Source organism: Centruroides sculpturatus, unplaced genomic scaffold (assembly GCF_000671375.1).
Source record: "Centruroides sculpturatus isolate CEXI.00-Female unplaced genomic scaffold, Cexi_2.0 scaffold1508, whole genome shotgun sequence".
NCBI lineage: Eukaryota > Metazoa > Arthropoda > Arachnida > Scorpiones > Buthidae > Centruroides > Centruroides sculpturatus.
In genome coordinates, this window is record NW_019385649.1 from 95,478 (window position 1) to 115,883 (window position 20,406).

A 20,406-nucleotide genomic window follows, 5' to 3' on the forward strand; every position below is an offset into this window, starting at 1 on the left:
TAATATACTGTTAATAGTGCTATTCAAAATGATTATTCATACACCTGTGCTGATCCACATGACATTGGCTTCTAGTGTGCAGAGAGTCTAAGGAAAGAAAGCATGGCATTAAATAATAATATACAATATTTTATTTTGAAAACATGACATTGGTAATTATCTCAAACCATCACAGTATATATTTACCTAAATGCAGGTATCCTGTCATTCAAATTTAAAACATACAATACTGACATGACACATTGAAAAAATTCTTCACTTTTACTGTATATTAATCTTTTATAATAATTTAATTTTGTCAAAATTCAGAATATTTTTAAATAGGTTTCTCAAAACTGTATCTAGAATAATACACTTTTTGGTTGAAAAGATTTACTTGGTTAGTTTTTATCATTAAGAAAGCCAGAAAGTAATATAAAATCAATTATAACAACAAATTTTTATCAAGTGGTGTTTTAAATGTCATTAGAAATTTATTCTGCATAAAAAAAAGAAATGAAATTTTCCTTTATTTCATGTAACAAGATACATTTCTATACAAACAAAATTTTAATCTCTATTTTCCATTAATATTAGATTTCATCAAAAAATTTTAAAAAACTAAAACTAAGTGAATTTTAATACTATTTTTGGATTTGTAGAAGATAATATGGCCATTGAAGGGCATCTAGCTGGAATATATAAAATCAAATACATAATACCAAAATTAGAATGGTCAAATGGTCATGAATAAAAAAAAGACATTATACTCTAAAATGTAGGGCATTAGGAGAAAATATAGGACATAAGTTTTATTTACTGAGAAAAATATAACTTGTTAGCAAATACTGGTATAATTTATACTGCAAATCTACACTGTGCATTTAATGTAAATTCTAATCTAAATGTTTATGTTTAAAACACTTAGAAATTCTTAATATGTATGGTGTTCATGATATTTTGAAAATTATTCTCAGATACTAGACATGTCCATAAAAAAAGGGTGTCTGTCACTCTAACCAAAATATTCAAAATTTTTTGTTTTTAGATTACAGTAAAATAATTACCACAATTAACAAAACTTCATATCAAACCATAATGTTTTGGCACTACACTAAAATAGCACTAGAAAAAGCTATCATCCTCTTTCTTCTATTAAACTGATTGTTAAAAACAATATTAAGGTAAGTTAAACACAACTGTTAGATGTGGCCACAAAATTACTTTAAAACCCAAAGAAAACCTTAATATTTACAAATGTTTTTGAAAATGGAGCTAATGGTTATAGGAACAACCATTAGCTCCATTCTATAAACAAATCAGTTTTCTAGTGAGAATGCAAGAACATGATATCAGATTACAACTCCCAAAAAGGCAGAAAGACATATTAAAATGTTGAAGATCTCTGAACTTGAGACAGACTGATACTACTTCTCTCCCTTACCTGAAACAACCAAAATTACAATAAACAATGCTACAGAATCTCAAAGTTTCAGGAAGACATATGTTGCCTTCTACAGTAATTCTCACATATATAACTGCAGACCCACCACAAACAGGCATGGATAAAATATCATATTACAATTTTAAATTACCATAAGTATTCTCAAACATACGTATTAAAATCAGCAAAACTCATAAATAAAACTTATCGATAACATTTTCCATCTACCAGTGACATGACTAACAAATCAAAAGAAATGAAGAACAAAGCTACAGTTTAATTAGTTACTAGCTTAAGTACATCCAGGAAAAACCAGCAATTGGGAATTTATGGAAAATTTTTTTTAAAATTTTTTTTCTAAAATTTTACCTTTTCAATAATTTTATAATAAAAGTAATATTTCATTTTTATATTACAATTTTAAAACTACAATAAACTAACTTTTTTGTTATTTATATTCTGTTCCATATTCATTTATATATGTTACGTGCCAAAGGCAAGGCTGACAAGTAACATGCCAAGGTCAACCTTACAAGGTCATTAAATAGTAACGAATACAATAAATAATTTGTGTATAGTTTGACATTAAGTATATACATACATATATATAATTAAATAGATCTGCATGCACACTCCAGCATTAATAATATATGTTGAAGTTGATCAATAATTTTGAATTCTAACTTTTTTGTCAATAGTAGTCAACAACAAGATAAACAACTTGCCTACATCAATTAAATAACCTACATATACAAATAGGCCATTCTTTTAAAGTAAAAGTGTGCAATAGTTATTTGTACTATGGAATCAATAAAAGTTGGATATAGATAATTTACTCCAGTATATACAGGAAGAGAAGCTATTTTAGACAAAGTCATCGTGAAGATAGATAAAAATTTTTCAAATCTTGAAAATTGTGTCCAAAAAATATATTCAGCTATTCTTCCATTTTTAATATTTATATTAATTTAATTATATTTGATTGAATTATCTTATAAGAATCAATTATATATTTAAAGTAGCTGCATAAGATTCTTTATAATTAGCTTATATGGCTATTTAGAAATGGGAAAAATTGCTGGAGGGAAAGGTGTACAACGTGTACATTTACCACTCAATTTTCCAAATCAGGTAATGTTTACTATGATATATTTGGCAATAACGAATGATTCATCAGTTGAAGGTTATTACAAAACACATGTTCAATATTAACAGATGTTGGTGCTTCAGATGATTAGAATTTAAGACAAATATTAACTGATAAAAAAAATAGAAGAAATTAATTATTATAATCAGTAAAATATCTTTTAAGTTTCATAATAATTTAAAATATTTGTTTTTAATCAAAATGCATTATATGTAATAAATTTTAATATGTTAATTTTATTACAAAACAACAATTTGTAATAAGTTTTGAAATTGTTTAAAATTATGCTGTCTGAATATTTTTTTATATAATATTAATTATAAAATTTATAAGAAAATATCATCATAAAATTCCAGCAGAACATTTAATGACCTTCATTAGATATGACATCAATAAAACTTTAAAAAGAATAAAATTTGAAATATTTTTGTTTTATATGCAAAAGAATTCTATAGAAATTATATTACTTTTAATGTTTTATTGATTGTTACTTGACAAAGGCCATTATGCTTTGCTGGAATTTTATGGTGGTATTTTCTTACATTGTGTGCTTCCAGTTGGGATTTGTAAAATTTATTTTACTTATCATCAAATGTTCACAAAATAACACAATTATATGCTTCAAATTAATAATAAACATTCAAATGCTAATATCTCAAACAGAAATATAAAATAATAATTTTCTTTTACATAGGCATTTAAAATTTATGTAACATTATGTAATGAGTTTAAGTTATTGTACAGATGTAACTACCCAAATATAAAAGGAAAACTGCTCAATATTTAAATTATGTCTATTACATATATGATGGTAATCTGAGTTAACCTGTAGTGGGAATCTAATGCAACTCCATAAGATGGTAAAATACCATAAAAAATTTAATATACCAAACCTTTCACAAATTACTTGAACTGAATTGGTGTAAGGAAGGTTATACAATTATTCCATGTGAAATAAATGGCATCTTGGTATTACTACAACTATCATTGCAACAAGAATTAATTTTTTGTTGTTGTTTCAAAGAACATTTATTATTATTTAGCAGATCCATATAATATTAAAAAAACAGGAAATGTTAGAAAAATCTTTTTATCTCAGTAAATAAAATTTTAAAGTAAATGATTGTGTAAGTAGAATTTAAGAACTGGAGCAATATAGTAATAATGTCAATGGTAATAATTATAAGATTACATAATCAGTTTGAAATTGACAAAACAATACAAAGCATCAATAAAAATTGTTCAGTAGATTGAGAAATTTAAATTAATAATAATAACTATCTTTTGCTTTATCTCACAATAATCAAAATTTCTCTTTCCTCTTCAAAGCTGCTTCTTCTACATTACCAATATTTAATTCAAGTGCCATATCTTGAGATTTCACTCTTCTTGAATTTCACTTGAATCAAATATTAGTAATTTAGAAGAAGCTCTGAAGAGGAAGGGAAAATTGCAATTATTGTGAGATAAAGCAAAGGAAAGAAAAATGAAGACAAAGAAACTTTGAATAATAAAGAATTACCAAATGCAGTATTTAGAAACTATCAACCTCAAGATAAAATTTTTAAAATTCTCACATAAAATCTGTGAAGTTTGTGAATAAATGTTTATATGAGTTTTTATTAATTACTTAGAGTAAAGAAGTACAAGATTCTTAAGTGACAGTTGCAATGAATAGTTTTTAAGAATTAATGTTAAATTCCAATATTTTGCAAAAAGAAAAGCAATAAGTTTTGGATTAATCTATAAAATAATAAATTCTTTAATAAAAATAAAATCAAACAAAGACAAACCCAATATATCTTCTCCATTACCTCTTTTGAATTACAAAAATTTTTAAAGCAATTCTAAAACTTGAACTTTTAAGAAGAGAAAAATTCTGAGTTACTACAAATGATTCAAAATTCTTTGAGAAATACATTGTTAAATAAATATGTATTCAGACATGTAACCCTATTTAATATGTGCACAGGGTGTGGTTGCAAATTTTTATTAGATGTTTTTCCTGCATAATTTTGTTTAAATAATATTTTTTGTGATATTTATTATTTCAGAACTGTAAATTTACAGATTTTAACTTATCTACTGCATTAAACTGAAAGTTATAAATTGTAATAATCAAATTACTTTTTCTAATAAAAAACATTTCCAGACATCTATTTAGTACAAAAACAATTTTCTTAACAATTGCATTGTAATTTAGTCAGACCCAAACATAATATATTATCCTTGCTCGACAATTAATGTGTGTTGAAGAAGTTGCCTCTTAGATTAATTAGCATTTACATTCTGCAACCTAAGTATTCATTTCTACATTAATTATTGTCTGTTTGACAAATGGGAATAATGTCAAAATGAGTGCTTATTAGCCTAAAAGATAATTTTCCAAGTAGATACTATATGATCTGCACAAAAAATAAGTTATTGTGAAAAGATAGAGTTAAAGTGCTTTTGATATGAGTTAAAGATACACCCATCATTAGGAGTCAACTGAGGTTATTCCTGAACAAAAATGCTTAAAATTCCTAAAAATTTTTGCTTTGAGAAAAGTCATTTAAATTAGATTACTTAAAGAGTTTCCTTAAATGATTTCAATTTTTAATTTAAAATTGTTAAATAAATAAGAAAAACTGCTAAAATATTTATTTTTATGCAATAAATTTTTAAAATCATATCAAAATATATGATCCTTTTTTAAAGGGTGTTCTGCCTTTTCAAAAAGAAAGAATGTTATCTCAGATTTTTTTAAAAACCACAGAACATTCTATAAATGGAAAGTTAAGTTTTTTAAAATGAGTAACATTCCTTAAATGAAAGTAAGAAAAACAAAAAATTTCATAGGCTAGGTCTTGAAATTAAATATCCATTCCACAGAATCTAAATAATGCATAGGGAAAAGTTGGTATAGGAATGGTGAGATGAATGAGACAAAATTAAAATAAGATAAAATAAATACAGATAAGAAAAGAAATATAAACCAGACAAAGAAAAGAAGTGAGATGAAGAGAAAGCAAATGCATTAAGTATAAAGACCATTTCTACTGCTTGGAAATCTATGTTCAAACTTTAGTAGATTCTTTGTCTTGTTTATATTGTTTTTTTCTCTTTAACTCACTTTGAAACAACAATTAATAAATGATACATTTTCAAACTTTTTTTGGCTCACAGATTCATCTTCAAGGATAAATTTACAAAGCAAAAATAACTAAAACTTTCAAAATGTCTAATGAAGCCAGATGTTCCACAGCTTGCCAATTAGTTTTGAAGCAGAAGATTATCAATCATTAAAAGGATTAAAACTGACAAAATAATCTATGCAACTATACTTAAAATAAATTTTGCAGTAAGTCTGTACTTTTTATTAGTAATTGTAAACTGTAAACAGCTTATAGTTACTAATAAAATAAATAAAAATGCAACATCTGTAATAACCATATGAAATATTTTCTTATGTCAACTTTTTAGTTCTCTGCAAATGTTTCAAAATATATCATTTAAATCATAATTAATTAAATGCTAAATTTCAATAATGATACCAAGTCCGTTTTACTTGTTATTTGTTTATTATATCATAAAACTTATAATGGCAAATAAGTTGTCATTTTGTCAGAATCAATTAAAATATTACATAACATATACTGTTTTTTTATTATCTATAAAATTTTCCTATAACCTTGTAATTTCCATGCAGATATTCCCCAAATATGGCATGATCCAATGCAAATATTGCATTTTCAGTGTTATAATATAAAATGGTTAGCTTATTATTCTAAACCTTTGTTAAATAAATAGTTGAGCTAAAAAACTAAATAAATTCTTCTGATTTTCTAAACCTAATTATAAATCACAAAATATTTAATAATTACAAAAAATAAAAAGTAATTAATTTGGGCCATTTTGTAAGTTAAATGTTTTTGAACTCAGCAGCTTTATAGGATGTTTTTATGTTTAATTAGAAATCTGAAAATCATTAGAAAAAAATTAACATAACATCATTAACCTTAATTAACAGATTTTTATCATGTTTTTATATGTCAAAGTAATTTCTAAATAATTACCAATTCAAAAATAAATATCAAAAACTGAAGTATTTAATAGGAAATATTTTATCACATGTAATGAACTTATATAATCTGATCTATAATGTATTTATTGATTATTAGTTAACAAGTTAAATAGAATCTAACTTTAATTATGCAGTAAATAAAACAAATCCAATAAATTATTTTATAAAACAATCTGCTTTAAAAAATAATATTGTTATAATATCCAGTAATGTATCTTGCAGACAAATTCAGTTTTAGAATTTTCAAATGATCTACTGGATTTTTATCAGGCTAAATTATGGTAACTTTAATGATCAGAAACAAAGCAATTTTGCTTAGAAGTAGATAGTTAAGCCACCATCTATAAATAAATTTAACAATTACATATAAATTTAATTTTTAATTAAAATTTTAGAATATTCTGGAAAAAAAAAATCAGCCTGGAATGGAACTTGAACCTGCAACTCCTGACTGCTATGCATTTATGTTGCCAGTTAAGTTATCTGACTCCTATCCAATCTTTGCTTCCATAGCTATTTATTTATTTATTTAGATATAACCATGCTAAAAAGTCAATAAATTCAGTCTAAAATTTTATAATTTTGTAATAGAAAAAAAAGTTACTTTATTCAAACATAAACAAAAATTTCTATTTTAGTGCTTTCCGATGCCCATCCATCATAAGGAAATGCTTAGAATGCTGTTATTGTTATAAGGAATGTTGTTAAGGCAATAGCACAGTCTAAGCATGTCATTAAAATGAACAGGCATCTGAAGGAATTTTGTTTCTAAGTTCCAGTAAATTATTTTTTTTTCTATTAAATTTTATTCTTGTAGAGAATTTCATACAAAATTTTGTGTCATTTTTAAAAGAAGTTTGTATACACGGCTTTCCACACAGGAGGCATAAATAAAAATGTGATGGAAAATATGTTAATCTGTACAAACTATTAATTTATTTAATTCAACAGATCTCTTGCTGCTATGCATTTATGTTACCAGTTAAGTTATGCAGACTCCTATCCAATCTTTGCTTCCATAGCTATTTATTTATTTATTTAGAATTTATTTATTATGAATAGTTATATGCTGTTATTTTATAACAGCATATAACTATTCATACACAAATTCAAGATGTCATTTATATGAATGCAAGACAATTTATAGCTGAGTAGATGTGACAACAAGAGATCTGTTGAATTAAATAAATTAATAATTTGTACGGATTAACATATTTTCCATCACATCACATATATCATCACAAATTTTAAATTTGTGAGATAAAAAGAAAATCATCAGTATGATTCAGTTTACAATTCATTCCATATCAGATTTACATACAGAATTATTAACATTTGTATTGATTTCAAATAACTTAACAAAACTAAACAAATCTCTAAACAAGACTTTGTGAAGAAACAACTGACTCATTTTATGTTTAATAAAAATTTATTTTATAAACAGCCAGAAACTGAATGACTACTTAATTATAAAGAATTTTGTCATAAATAATATATAAAATTAAATGTACTAAGCTATTAAAGTTTTCAATGTCATCTTATCAAATAAATACACAGGTTGGATATATCATTCATTTTAAATATGTTATATTCTTCTGCATAGAAATCCTATAATTTCATGTAATAAATGATTAAACAATTACAATCACTTTCAATTGTCTTCAAATTATTGATCTTTTAAAGAAGTTAAAATTTTCTCTTATATAAAAAAAAATATATGATCTATGGTTTAATGGTGTAATTAGATATGTTTGTTATTTTTGGTAAATCTTCATTAACAATTTATACACATGCCAATAATTTAAAAAATATCATTTTTAACAGAAATAAACTTTAAAAGTGATGATAAATATTATACTTAATTATACTCTGATATCAAGTAGACATTAATGCATAATCCAAAAGGTGGGAAAACATGCAGTCTTTTGTGGCTTCTTGTACAGTCTAATAAAATATAAAATGCATAATATAGAAATTACTTTCAGACATTTGCTTTTACTCACAATTCAAATAAAGGAACACAAACATATTTTCTGCTGTTTTCATTAATAAAAAAACTTCTCTCTAAATATAATATATATTTAGATATATATGCTTAATATATGTTTATGAAAACACATTGAACTAGCTACTGTACTTGCTCTGGTGAATTAATTAATGTACCTTAACAATGGGTGAAGTTTACGGAATGCTAAAGTTTTTGACCCACTTAATGGGTCATCTTCAGGTGTGGACAATTGAAAGTGGGCTTTCCACTTTTAGCTGCTCATGCCTGAAGATGGCCCATTAACCCAGTCAAAAGCATTCCTTAAACTTCACCCACTGTTAAAGGTGCATTGATTTAATTCATTTATGAAATCTATAATACAACACACAGCCTTTATGAGATTCCTCTGAAATAGGATGTGGCCTATCAATTAAGAAACATTTACAGTTCACACACACTGGCTTAATCTCAACCCATTAATATCAAAAGAATTCAAGAAGTTCAAGCCTTAATTCTAACAATCTTTTTTATTTTATATTTTATCATATTGCATTTACCATAGAAGATAAACAGATGTTAAAAATCATTTCTGGATTTTGTCTTCTTAAAATAACTTTCTCAAATAACTTTGTTTATTTTTTATGTAAACAACATTAACAAAAATTATAGCATAAGCAACAAAATATATCCTTTTAAGTTTTTAAATTGAAATATAACTTATAAACAATTATTCAGAAATAAACCTTATGTATGTAAAAATAGCCTACATTTAACTTTTTTGTTCTACATTTAATTCAATGTTTCTTTAAGCAATCTCTCTATTTTTATTATTTGCAAATATATGGAAAGAATTAAAATGGAATAGCCCATTAAATAAAAATTTAAAATGAATGATATTCTCCAAACATTCTACAAACACTGAAAAAAATAAAATACTATACAATTAAGGAATATATCAATTTAAATATCTGTATTATGCATTTATATAATTTAAATTTATTGGATTTTTTTAAAGAAAGCAAACATTTTGCTGTTTTTTTGTGTTGAAACTATTGACTACAAAAAAATTGAAAGTATTTTAACAGTAGAATTTTTGCAGTGATATAAAAAAAACATCAACAAAAATGTTCATTTATATATTCTATACATTATTTTAATTTTCTTGTTACATTTTATCTATAATCTTCTTTCTTAACTCTTTCCACCTTTAGATTTAAGAGGACCTTTCAGTTTTGTCCATCAGGCACATTTACAATTGTAACCACAATTGTAAATGTGGCAGTTAGAGTAGGGTCCAACATATCCAGGCTAGACAACTTATGAAAATTTTTAATATTCTAATCCAAACTCAAACCATGTCCCTTGCAATGATAGATACACATTTTAAACTTTAGCTTTTTTAACTAGCTGGATATTTTAGTATAAATATCTGATTAAAATTAATCATTTTTCTAATATAAATTCTTACAGAATGATGACATTGATTTCTAACATATACATATTAATTAGACACATATAAAAATGTTCACATTGACCTTATGTAACACTATCAATGAACTTATATAGACATGTTCATCATCAATTATAATTATATTTGAATCCATCACTGTCATCTTTTCCACTTGGCTCAAGTTTGAAAACAAAGGAACAAGCCATTAAAGTACAATATCTTTTTGTATACAATTAATTTTATCCATTGATTAACATAAGCATATCACTGAATTAAGGCTGATATGAATTACTTTTCAATATCTTTAGTAAACAATATATATAAAATTATTTAATTGTTTTAGCTTGAAAACTTTTTCTATATTTTATCTTTATATAATTTTTAGAAATAGAAACACAGTTATCTTTATTAACACCTAACCAATGTTCAATTAAGATGTAGCATATCCAGAAAAATTTCCAGCCATTTTTTGGATATAGGTAGACCCATATTTTGGCAACCACTTACCAAAATATACTAAAGAGTGATTGAGAAATATAATCAGACTTAAATTCTAGGGAGGAAGGGGAAGTTATCAATGCACGGAAATACGGAAGTATATTTCTATGCATTGATAACTTCCCTTTCCTCCTTAGAATTTACTGTATGGATTCTATTTACAACTGAAGGCTAGTAATATTTATAATAAAAAAACTATAAAATATTTTAGTTACTCAGGAGTTACTAAATCCAGATTTTTTATCATTTATAGTTTGAAACAGAATTTCTTAGAATGTCCAAGACTGACTAATATGCAGAAAAATCTGGTCTAAGTGATTTTTTTTTCTTATAATAGTTATTGTCTTAATTTTGTTTTTTAATATAGTTACAGCAAAATTTTTAAAAAATGAAAATTATTTAATCAAAAGAACTTAGAAAATTATTATTATTATTTAAAAGAAAATATTACAAAGTATGTAATATAACTTCAAAGTCTCAACAAACTCATCTAGCTTTAATCAAAAACATTCTTATTGTTAGTTATATAAACATATTACTATAAAACATTTTTATTTACAATAAATTGACAAATCAAGCTTACATATAAATTTATAAACGGTTAAAAATAAAAATAAAATATAAAAATATAAATTTTAATTTAGATGAGGCTATGTAACAAAACCTCTTGAATTTTTATAAGTTATAATATTAGAAAAAGATTTAAAATACAATATCATTAACATTATTTAAATTATTTTAAAAAAGCCAAATAAATTATTGTCGGTTAATTTCAGACTAATTTTTAGTTATACTGATTATTATTTCTAATTAACTAAACAGGGTTTTAATGATAAGAAATAATCATCCAACCAACAGCCAAATTAATTGGGAAGAAATTATGCTACCAATTAATAGTAAGAAAAATAAAAACATTTTGAGAACCTATAAAGCTATAATCATTTAAGAATTAAAAAAAAGATCAATTAATAAAACAAATAAAAGTCAATAAAAAGCAAGATATGTTTTTAATGTACAGGATACTATTAAATAATTTAACAAGTGCTTTTACATAATTTTAATGTAATAAAAATTTTTTCTAAGCATTACTTAATAACTATAGTTTTAATATAAGTAAAAAATATATACAATATATGTAACATCGTTACAATTTCTAACAAGTTTTTAAAAATTTTATTAATCAAATAGCTCTTTCTCTGATTAATTATTTCTCATCATCTATTTAATGATGAAATGTGAAACATTAATGGCCGTATTCAAAACCGAAGATCAAGAGTTAGAGTTTGAAGTTAATCAAATACTATCCATTTTCAGTACATGAACACTTATTGGACTCTAACTCTTAATTATTGGTTGTGAATATGGCTGTAAGAATGGTACTTTAATAAAAATTAGAACATTTTTGTGCATAAAACCCACAGAAAATTGCTAGAACAAAAATAAGATCTTCACACAAGCTATACCACCATGTATTCCACACCATGGGAGGAACAATTACTCCTAGGCATGAGTTCATAATTACAATTTAATCTTATTCTGGGCAAGGCAGATCTGTCCAGGTTTACTACAGAAGTTCATTGAAGATAAAATGAATGACCATTACTTAAATTTAAAAAGCAGCATATAATTTCACCAATTGCATAATTATGCACTTTCTTTGAAATTGCCTTTTAAAAACATCATTTGCAGATTATACTCAAAAATACAGGTGTAGATGTAAAATGTCACTTATATTCTCTGTTTTGTAATTAATATTAAATCATGAAGTGTCTGCTGAGAAATTGTTTCATAAATTAATATGAACTTTCATTTTCATTTAATTATAATTTATTGAAATCAAAATCATGATTAATTACAAAATAAAAATATGAATATGTGATTACAAGGAGCAATATCTAAATATAATATTGTTTGAAAAATTTTTATTTCAGTTTATATAATATTTGGTATATGGTTAGGCTAAGGGTAAATTAGTAGATTTTAAAGTATTTCTAGAAGAGTAAACTATTTTAGTCTACTGGAATTGTCCCTTTTGCAATTCTATCAGACAATATATATCAGTAATTATATCATCAGTAAGATTTAGATTAGAGTGAGGTTTTTGCTTCATGACAATTTACAATTATCATTAATAGAACTGTAAATAATAAATGAATTTTATCCCTTTGAAAATAATGAACTTAAACATATCAATATGATTATTTATAATTTTATTTTAATTTTATACTATTGTTTTTGTTTCTTTTTTATAGAAATTTGTCATGTACTGTACACATATCGTTTTTATGTATTCTTTCTTGAAGAAGTGTATTAACATGTAAATATCATTGGTAAAATGCTAAAATTATACTACTGTTTTGAGGCAATTTCTACTTTTAATATATTATATTTAATACTTAACAATAGGCATCCAAAATGACATTTATTGAAATTGTTAATACAAAATTAAGTATATGATTATGATTATGTTAAATATAGATTGACAAATATATTTATAAATGTTAATGCCAAATACCCATTTATTTTTTGTACTTGTATCATGTTATGCAAAAATGTATAATTCTTAAATAATTATTTAATTTGTATCCTTTCCTTGTAGAAACAGTTTTGCTCTTAAGACAGCTCAAATATCTTTTTAAATTTGGAAATAACTCTAATGTAACAGCATATTGAGTCAAAAATTTAAAAACATTATGCATATTATGACTTTAGATTTTTTAACATCATATCTGAACAATTTTTGTAATAGGATTGTTAGATTGATGAGATAAGGAAATGCATAACATGGATGATCTATCCAAGGGTGCTTCCTGGAAGGACTTCAATGGAAAACTGGCCCCAATTTAAGTGAGACACAAGAAAAAACCCAAGAAACCCTGCGGTTAGCCCATTGATGCTATGTGAAACTGCAACCGTCTACCATGTAATTGATGGTTTTATCCACTTGGCCATCAATATGCAATTTTCAAAATAGAGTTTACAACTCTAAAATATATGATATTTAACAAAGCTTTAAAAGAGTAATAAATGGCATTGATTACAAAAAATCCAAATATTTGAGTTATTTCACTCATCTTATCAAATGAAAGATTCTTTTATCACTGGAAAAAATTCAGTAAATAATAAATTTTAAAAAGTAATTTGAAGCTTTTAGAAAATATTTTCCAATTACAATTAGTCATAACTAGAAATATGATATACACATAAATAAAATATAAAAACAGATTAGAAAGAATCATTTATGACATCACTCCCAAATAAATAGTAATTATAAATAATAGTGTTATTAATATAACACTAGTTATATTACCAAATATCAATTAGAATTAAATATCAATAATAATACAGTATTATTATAATTAAATATCATTAATCAGAAACAATTACATGAGATGATAAAAAATTATTTGAATAAATCTATATATTTAAAATGAAGATTTAATAGAATTAATATTTCAGTTGTACATTATTAATATAACAGAGTAAAATTTATATAAAACTTATCATGAAATCTTACTTTTATTTCCTGAACAGTTCCATTAGGTTTACCCTGCTGATCTTTAATCTTTGTCACTAAATCCAATTCTTTCCGTTTCACTTCGGCCCTCATTCGTTTATATTCTTCCACATTGGCTCGAGACTTGGCATTCTTTTTGGTGGAGTCTGAAGGTCCCGTGCCATTATGCACCGTCGACGAGGTGCCACTGACTGAACTGTGACCACCACCCAAATTTGGCTTTCGAATGGGTACAAGTGGTCTTGAACGATCCACTCCCGGACTGCCCTTCTTCACCGGAAGATTTCGGGAAGACGAAGTCACCGAGACGGGAAAGGTCTTTTCTGGAACACGTGTCACGGGAGACGTTTTCAAAGATTCTCCATCTTTCCGAGGCAATTCGTTCGATCTGGACAGCTTGCTTAAAACTTTCTCTTGATTGCTGTTATAGATTTTAATAAGTTTTTCTTCCTTTTCTTGCATTAACTTCTGCCTAAGTTGCAGTTGCATCTGTTCTAATCTGGAAGGCATTCTTTAAATAAACAAGAAAACTTTTTAGACATATGAAATTTAAATATAATCTTAAATTCAAATATGGAACTTATATAAACTAATTGTCTTTTTTTATATATAGTTATATTTAGTAGATTAAATCAAATCACAAAAATTTATCAGAATATTAAGTATTAATATGAACAGCTAATTAAATACTTCAAATATATTAAACATAATTGAAGTAGATCTTTTCAGAAAGAATGAGAGAATCAAAAGCTTTAAAAAATATCTGTGAAGATAGAAACTGAAGAAAAAAATGTTTTAGAAAGGATCAAATTTGTGATTTTAACTATGATATGACACAAATAGAAAGAAATAAAAAAAATTCAACCATTAAATTCCATATGTCATATTCAGTTAAGTGATGATGATAGATTAAGACATTTGAACGATGGAAAACACAAAAAACATAAACAAACATTATTTTAAGGAGCAAATAACATATTTTATTAAATGTTTCAATGCTCTAGCAACCATCATCAGGTACACTGTTTATATCAGAGAGCAGCTTATTTCAATAGTGGATACAAGAGTACTTGAAGAAAATATCAATAAAATAAATTTTTTTCTTCTGAAAGGTGTGCAAATGCTTGATGATGCAAAGTGTTTTTTCAGAAATCTGTATGTTTTGGATACATATTTTCAAGAATCTAATTGGAGTTCTTTCTCTCCAAAATAGGTATATAAACATCAAGCACTTGAGTACTGTACATCTGAATTTTGTTTTATTTTTTTTTTTCTCTAAAAAAACATCTCCATATAATCTTCATAAAATAAGAATTAGAGTTGGAAATCATTCAAATTAATTGTATTAAAATAAATAAAACTTTTATGTCTTGTTTTCTTAGAAAAGATAAACTAAGAACAATATTACTGCTTAATTATTCTTCAATTAAAAATGATTAATTGTGCAATAATTTCATTTTGTTCAATTGAAAAGCAAAAAGATGCAGATAAAATCTAAAACTTTAGACCGGAAATTTTTTTATTTAGAATTTTCATACAAGGAAACTAAAAATGTTCAAAAAAAAGATCTGATTCAATAAGAAAAAAATCAAGAATTTTAAATTAGAAACAATTCTGTAGAGCGGAAAAACGCAGACAGATCAAAATAACTTTGTAAACACAAAGAATAAACACACGCGGATAGAATACAAAAGTATAATTCCTTAGAAATTTAACGCAAAAATTCGCGTGAAATTTTTCTATGGAAACTGTGACAATTAAAGCGATCCCATTTTTGGTAGTTGGGAAAATTTGGCCAAATATGGAAATTTTTGAAAGGTGCGCGACGGGCCACAGAGTTAAAAACGCGCTCCGTGTTTATACTAACAGAGTTTACATACTTACCTGCTCCTCTCTCCGCTTCTGTTCTGTAAGTAAAGAAGACGAGCCACTGTAGACTTTCGAGATACGCCTCTCCCCTACGCCAAAAGCCGATTGGCCAAATTTGGAAGTTTAAACTAGTCTGGTGTTCTGTTATTGTTATTGTCGTCTAGATCGATAACTTCCGGTTCCGTCGGACTTCCCGGGTTCTGCTCTTCCAGGATCGTTACAAAAAACAAGAAAATGAACCGTACAGAAACGAAAAATCTCACTCCCTAAGACGGGGTTTTTGTTTACCATACGAGAAATTGAGGACATAAGGCGAACGAAAATTGTGACGCAAACTGTGACGACACGTTATCCAGTGTCCACCATAACTGTAGTGTGATTAGATTGCGCGTCGGAAGAGAGCGCACGCGCCCGATTTAACCCCTTCGTCGATAACGTTGCTCTCGACCAAACTGGTACTCGATGAATAACGTGTTTTCAGGTGATAAAAGAAGGCGATTCGCATGGCGTGATGTTACAGGTGACGTCATCCTTTATCGTGTCACTGTACCGAATCGCTCGATACCCCGCTATACAGATATAGAAATTTGTACTAGATCCTATAAGTCTACCCCATTCTATGGGTTTCTTTATTACGTAAAATCGTTTAAACAATACATAAATAAAAATTCTCGTGTTGAAAACACAAAGGATCGATTGTTAATAGCCTTAAGAGATGCGTTCGAAAAATTTAACACGCGACTCTAGTGTACGCGAGTTAGTATTTATTTAATGTCGCATTCACGTGCTCTTTGATTGGGACTTTCTTCGACTTCTAGTAGTGTGAGAATGTAATTTTTATCTGTTTTCTAGCTTCTAAAAATTAAAAAAAAAAAAAAAAGAATTGCCCACGCGAAGTGACTGCAGTCGATTTTAGACAGTGATAGTCACGCATTGTCGTAACACGCACGAAATCGTTTCGATACACCTCGTCGGACGAACTAAATTACTTCGTGTTTCTATGTGAATTGTACAGATTCAAACACTAGAATACTGAGAACGAAAGGCTACATAAGAAGGCCCGTCAAATCAAATAAATCAAATTACGTGTTTTTCAATACGACAATTTTGTTACGTACAGTACAGCAGACTTATTAGCATATCGGACGTCTATCAACCAGTTTACCTTATATCGAACACGTAAACGGCAAAAATAAAGGGGGAGGAATCGAGGTCGAGATAACTAATTTTACCGCATTACCCTTATCTCTAGGTAAATTACTTAATTTATTTATTTACAGCGTTTCTGTAACTAAGTAGATTGAATGTTTAAACATAATAGAAACAAAACAAAACCTTAACTACTGTGAAGGTCGTAATTATCAGTCAGGTTGTCTGACCGCATCGTCTGGAATGTCTCGTATGTACTGTACATGACACCGGTGTGGGTGGTTGTCCACCAGATCATGCTTTAAAAGGGCCTCCTCCCGTCTGCAACCAGGACTGGAGATGAATCCTATTTTTAACTCGAGTTCTGTTCGTTTTTTAAATCAAAGTGAAAATGCCGGCCATCAAAGTGAAAATTCTCTTTGAGTTTATATAAGAGTCGAATATTTTAAAAGGCCTGTAGACATATTAATAAAAGATCAAAGGCTGGGAGTACTTCCGTTATCTGATGAATCAGAGGGGTTCTTTAGAAACAAGAATTCTCGCGTCATCCATAATGAGCTAGTGGAAGAAGAATGACGCAAGATCTAACTGGTTTTTCTTTCTCGTCGACCAATCATTGTCTCTTTAATTAAGGTCAAGCTTACAAAAATAAGGCAAGACTAAGGTACAATATAATGTATTTTAGAAACGAAGCTAGTTTTAAACTATTTTTTTTTTTTCAAATAACTGCACACGAATCACGTGATTATATTTTGTGTTCTCGAACAAAATTGGGTGGAGTTGGTAATCAGCTGACTTCCAATTAAAGAAACATTGGGTTAATTATGCAACACGGAAAAAAGGCGGAGTGCACAAAAACTTTACAAAATGGAATTTGCTACCAAAGTTATAAGGTCACAGGTTAACATTTTCATTTAATAAATGCTTTTAATATTTCTAAAATAGTTCAAAGTTTGTAACTGTTTGATTTATTAGTGGAATATATGCAACGTTGGTATACACAAGACAGAATTGACAAATAAATAAAACAAACTATCGTATTTTCCGGCATATGACGCGCCCTTATTTCAGAATATTTAGGAAGAAGAAGTCTATAAATAATACCTTATTTGATTGTCCAGACGTAACGTAACGTAATAAAAGCATGTCTGAACGCAGCCTTAGACAGTTCTTTAAACGTGTTATGTGTTCGCAGACAGTAGAATAGACAGTAGTTTAAAATTGGTATTTCTTTCTTCGATTATACAGGCTACATAATATACAGTACAGTGAAATACAAATGCGATAAGGAAGAGAAAAATAGAAGGTTAATGTCTTTTTATCCTTGTAGTGATTACTGCTTTGGCAATTAAGAACTGATAATAACTTAGAGAAGTGTTAGATAACAACTTTTAGAGAAGTGTTCTCTTCTTTTCATCTATTCACCTGTTTTGATAGTTTATCAAATCTTGGAGAGTTGTTATTACCAGGTATAATTATATTGTATACGTCATGTAGTTCTTTAATTTATCTAAGGCAACAATCGAAATATGAATAGAAGGATTGGTCTGCCAAGGAGGAGTACCTCTCGGGAGGTCTTTCGATAGGAAACTAGTAAATGCTACATACGTGAATGTCACAGGAAGATCTGGTGAAGAAAACCCGGAAAACTCCACGTGATCAGGTGCGAATCCATGACCAGTGTTTGGTGGTTTTATTATTCATAAAGGAAACTAAATTAATTGACTACCAGCATTGCAATTCTGTCAAAAGAACAAATTTTTTTATGTCTGTAAATACTAATTGCGTGCTATCTTATTGTTCCAAACGGTAATATAATTACTTTTGATCATTGAAACAATAAATTAACATTTATTTGCACGTTTTGCTTCTGTAATTCTGTATATCTTGCCAGAGTTCACGGCCACGTAAAACAGTAACTACATAAATAATTTAAATATAATTGAGAACTTAAGAAATTCTTGGCACACCAATGCGAAAAATCTGACGGTATTCATTGAAAACGAGTCTAATTTCCATAAAAAATGAATTTAATTCTCCAATAAATCATCGACTTCTGTAACTTGTTCAGGTGCACGCGACATTAAGTTATTATGTCATAATAAATTGCTTTAAGATTGGAATCAATGAACTTTCTACGAATTAATGTTTTCGTATTCGTACTAGCACATTCGAAATTTAACATGTGGATAATGACTTTTTATTATTAAGGGGAAAAGTGCTGTCACAAGTTCATTACTATTATAGAGTTTATCAAGGACAATGCAGTATTACTGCACGCACCTTAATTAATTACGTCTGATCTTCACCTTTACCGAAAATTTCAAATCCAAATTACTCAGGCTCTGGTTTTTCAATTTTGCATACATTTGTACTGTACAGTACTGTACATATCTTCACTCTGATAATCCAAATTAGTGAGCAGCAAGTCAGTGCCGTAGCAATGCATTGGCAACGGGCAGATGTGAGGAGTGAGGGGTGCTTGGTGTCCCTCACGCCTTGGAAACATTTATGTCCTGGGACATAAGTGGTTAATATTGACGGCCAGATGGCCGAGAAGCCAAGGTGGACGCCTATCGCTCTGGGAAACCTAGCATCGAATCCTGACGAGTTGAAAAATCCTCAGGAATTTTTCAGGAGGTGGTCCGACCGGATATGTTGGCCCCCGCCTCTTACCATCCGGAACCGTCCCACTGAGAGCCTAGCCTAGCCTAACCCATAATAGGCTTGCTAAAAGAGGCCCTCTTAGTGCCCACAGGGCGAAAAGAGTTTTAAAAAAAGACAATCCAATTTTATGGTTAAATTTTACAATTGAGACCATTCTTTTAACTTGTTTCCAAAAATGCATATTTTTAAATCGCAGATTCCTCTAGCACGATACTATCGATAGTACTGGCGCCGCCATCTGTTTTTCACCGTCATTCCCAAATACAAACAACAACGCAGGTTCTAGTTGGCGGAACGACTACTATTAACGAACGTTCCTCATCTGTGTCTCTCTAATCTGTGACCGGCTCTTACCGCGTAACTTGTTCGGAAACCGATTTATTGTTCGACACCGGTGCAATTATGAGTTTGAAATTCAGTTCGTGAACCGATTTGTTCGGAAAGTAAGTCGTTCATTGTCTCTTTAATTAAGGTCAAGCTTACAAAAATAAGGCAAGACTAAGGTACAATATAATGTATTTTAGAAACGAAGCTAGTTTTAAACTATTTTTNTAATAACCAACACTTGGCACAACATTCGTTTATTTCAGTTTTGTTGATACGCGCTTATACACACATTTCGGGCTTTGTTTC

General features: G+C 27.7%; 1 protein-coding gene across 1 annotated transcript in view; it reads right to left on the minus strand.

The window, feature by feature from the left end:
• The window catches only part of LOC111640878, a 32,169-nt gene extending 14,983 nt beyond the window's left edge, over window positions 1–17,186 (minus strand). Inside the window, exons 1-2 of the mRNA XM_023386958.1 lie at window positions 15,973–17,186; window positions 14,089–14,599 (exon numbers count right to left, since the gene is read on the minus strand). Of these exons, the coding sequence (XP_023242726.1) occupies window positions 14,089–14,598 (510 nt within the window). The 5' untranslated portion in view covers window position 14,599; window positions 15,973–17,186. The remainder of the gene's footprint in view (window positions 1–14,088; window positions 14,600–15,972) is intronic.
• Between the last annotated feature and the right edge of the window lie 3,220 nt (window positions 17,187–20,406).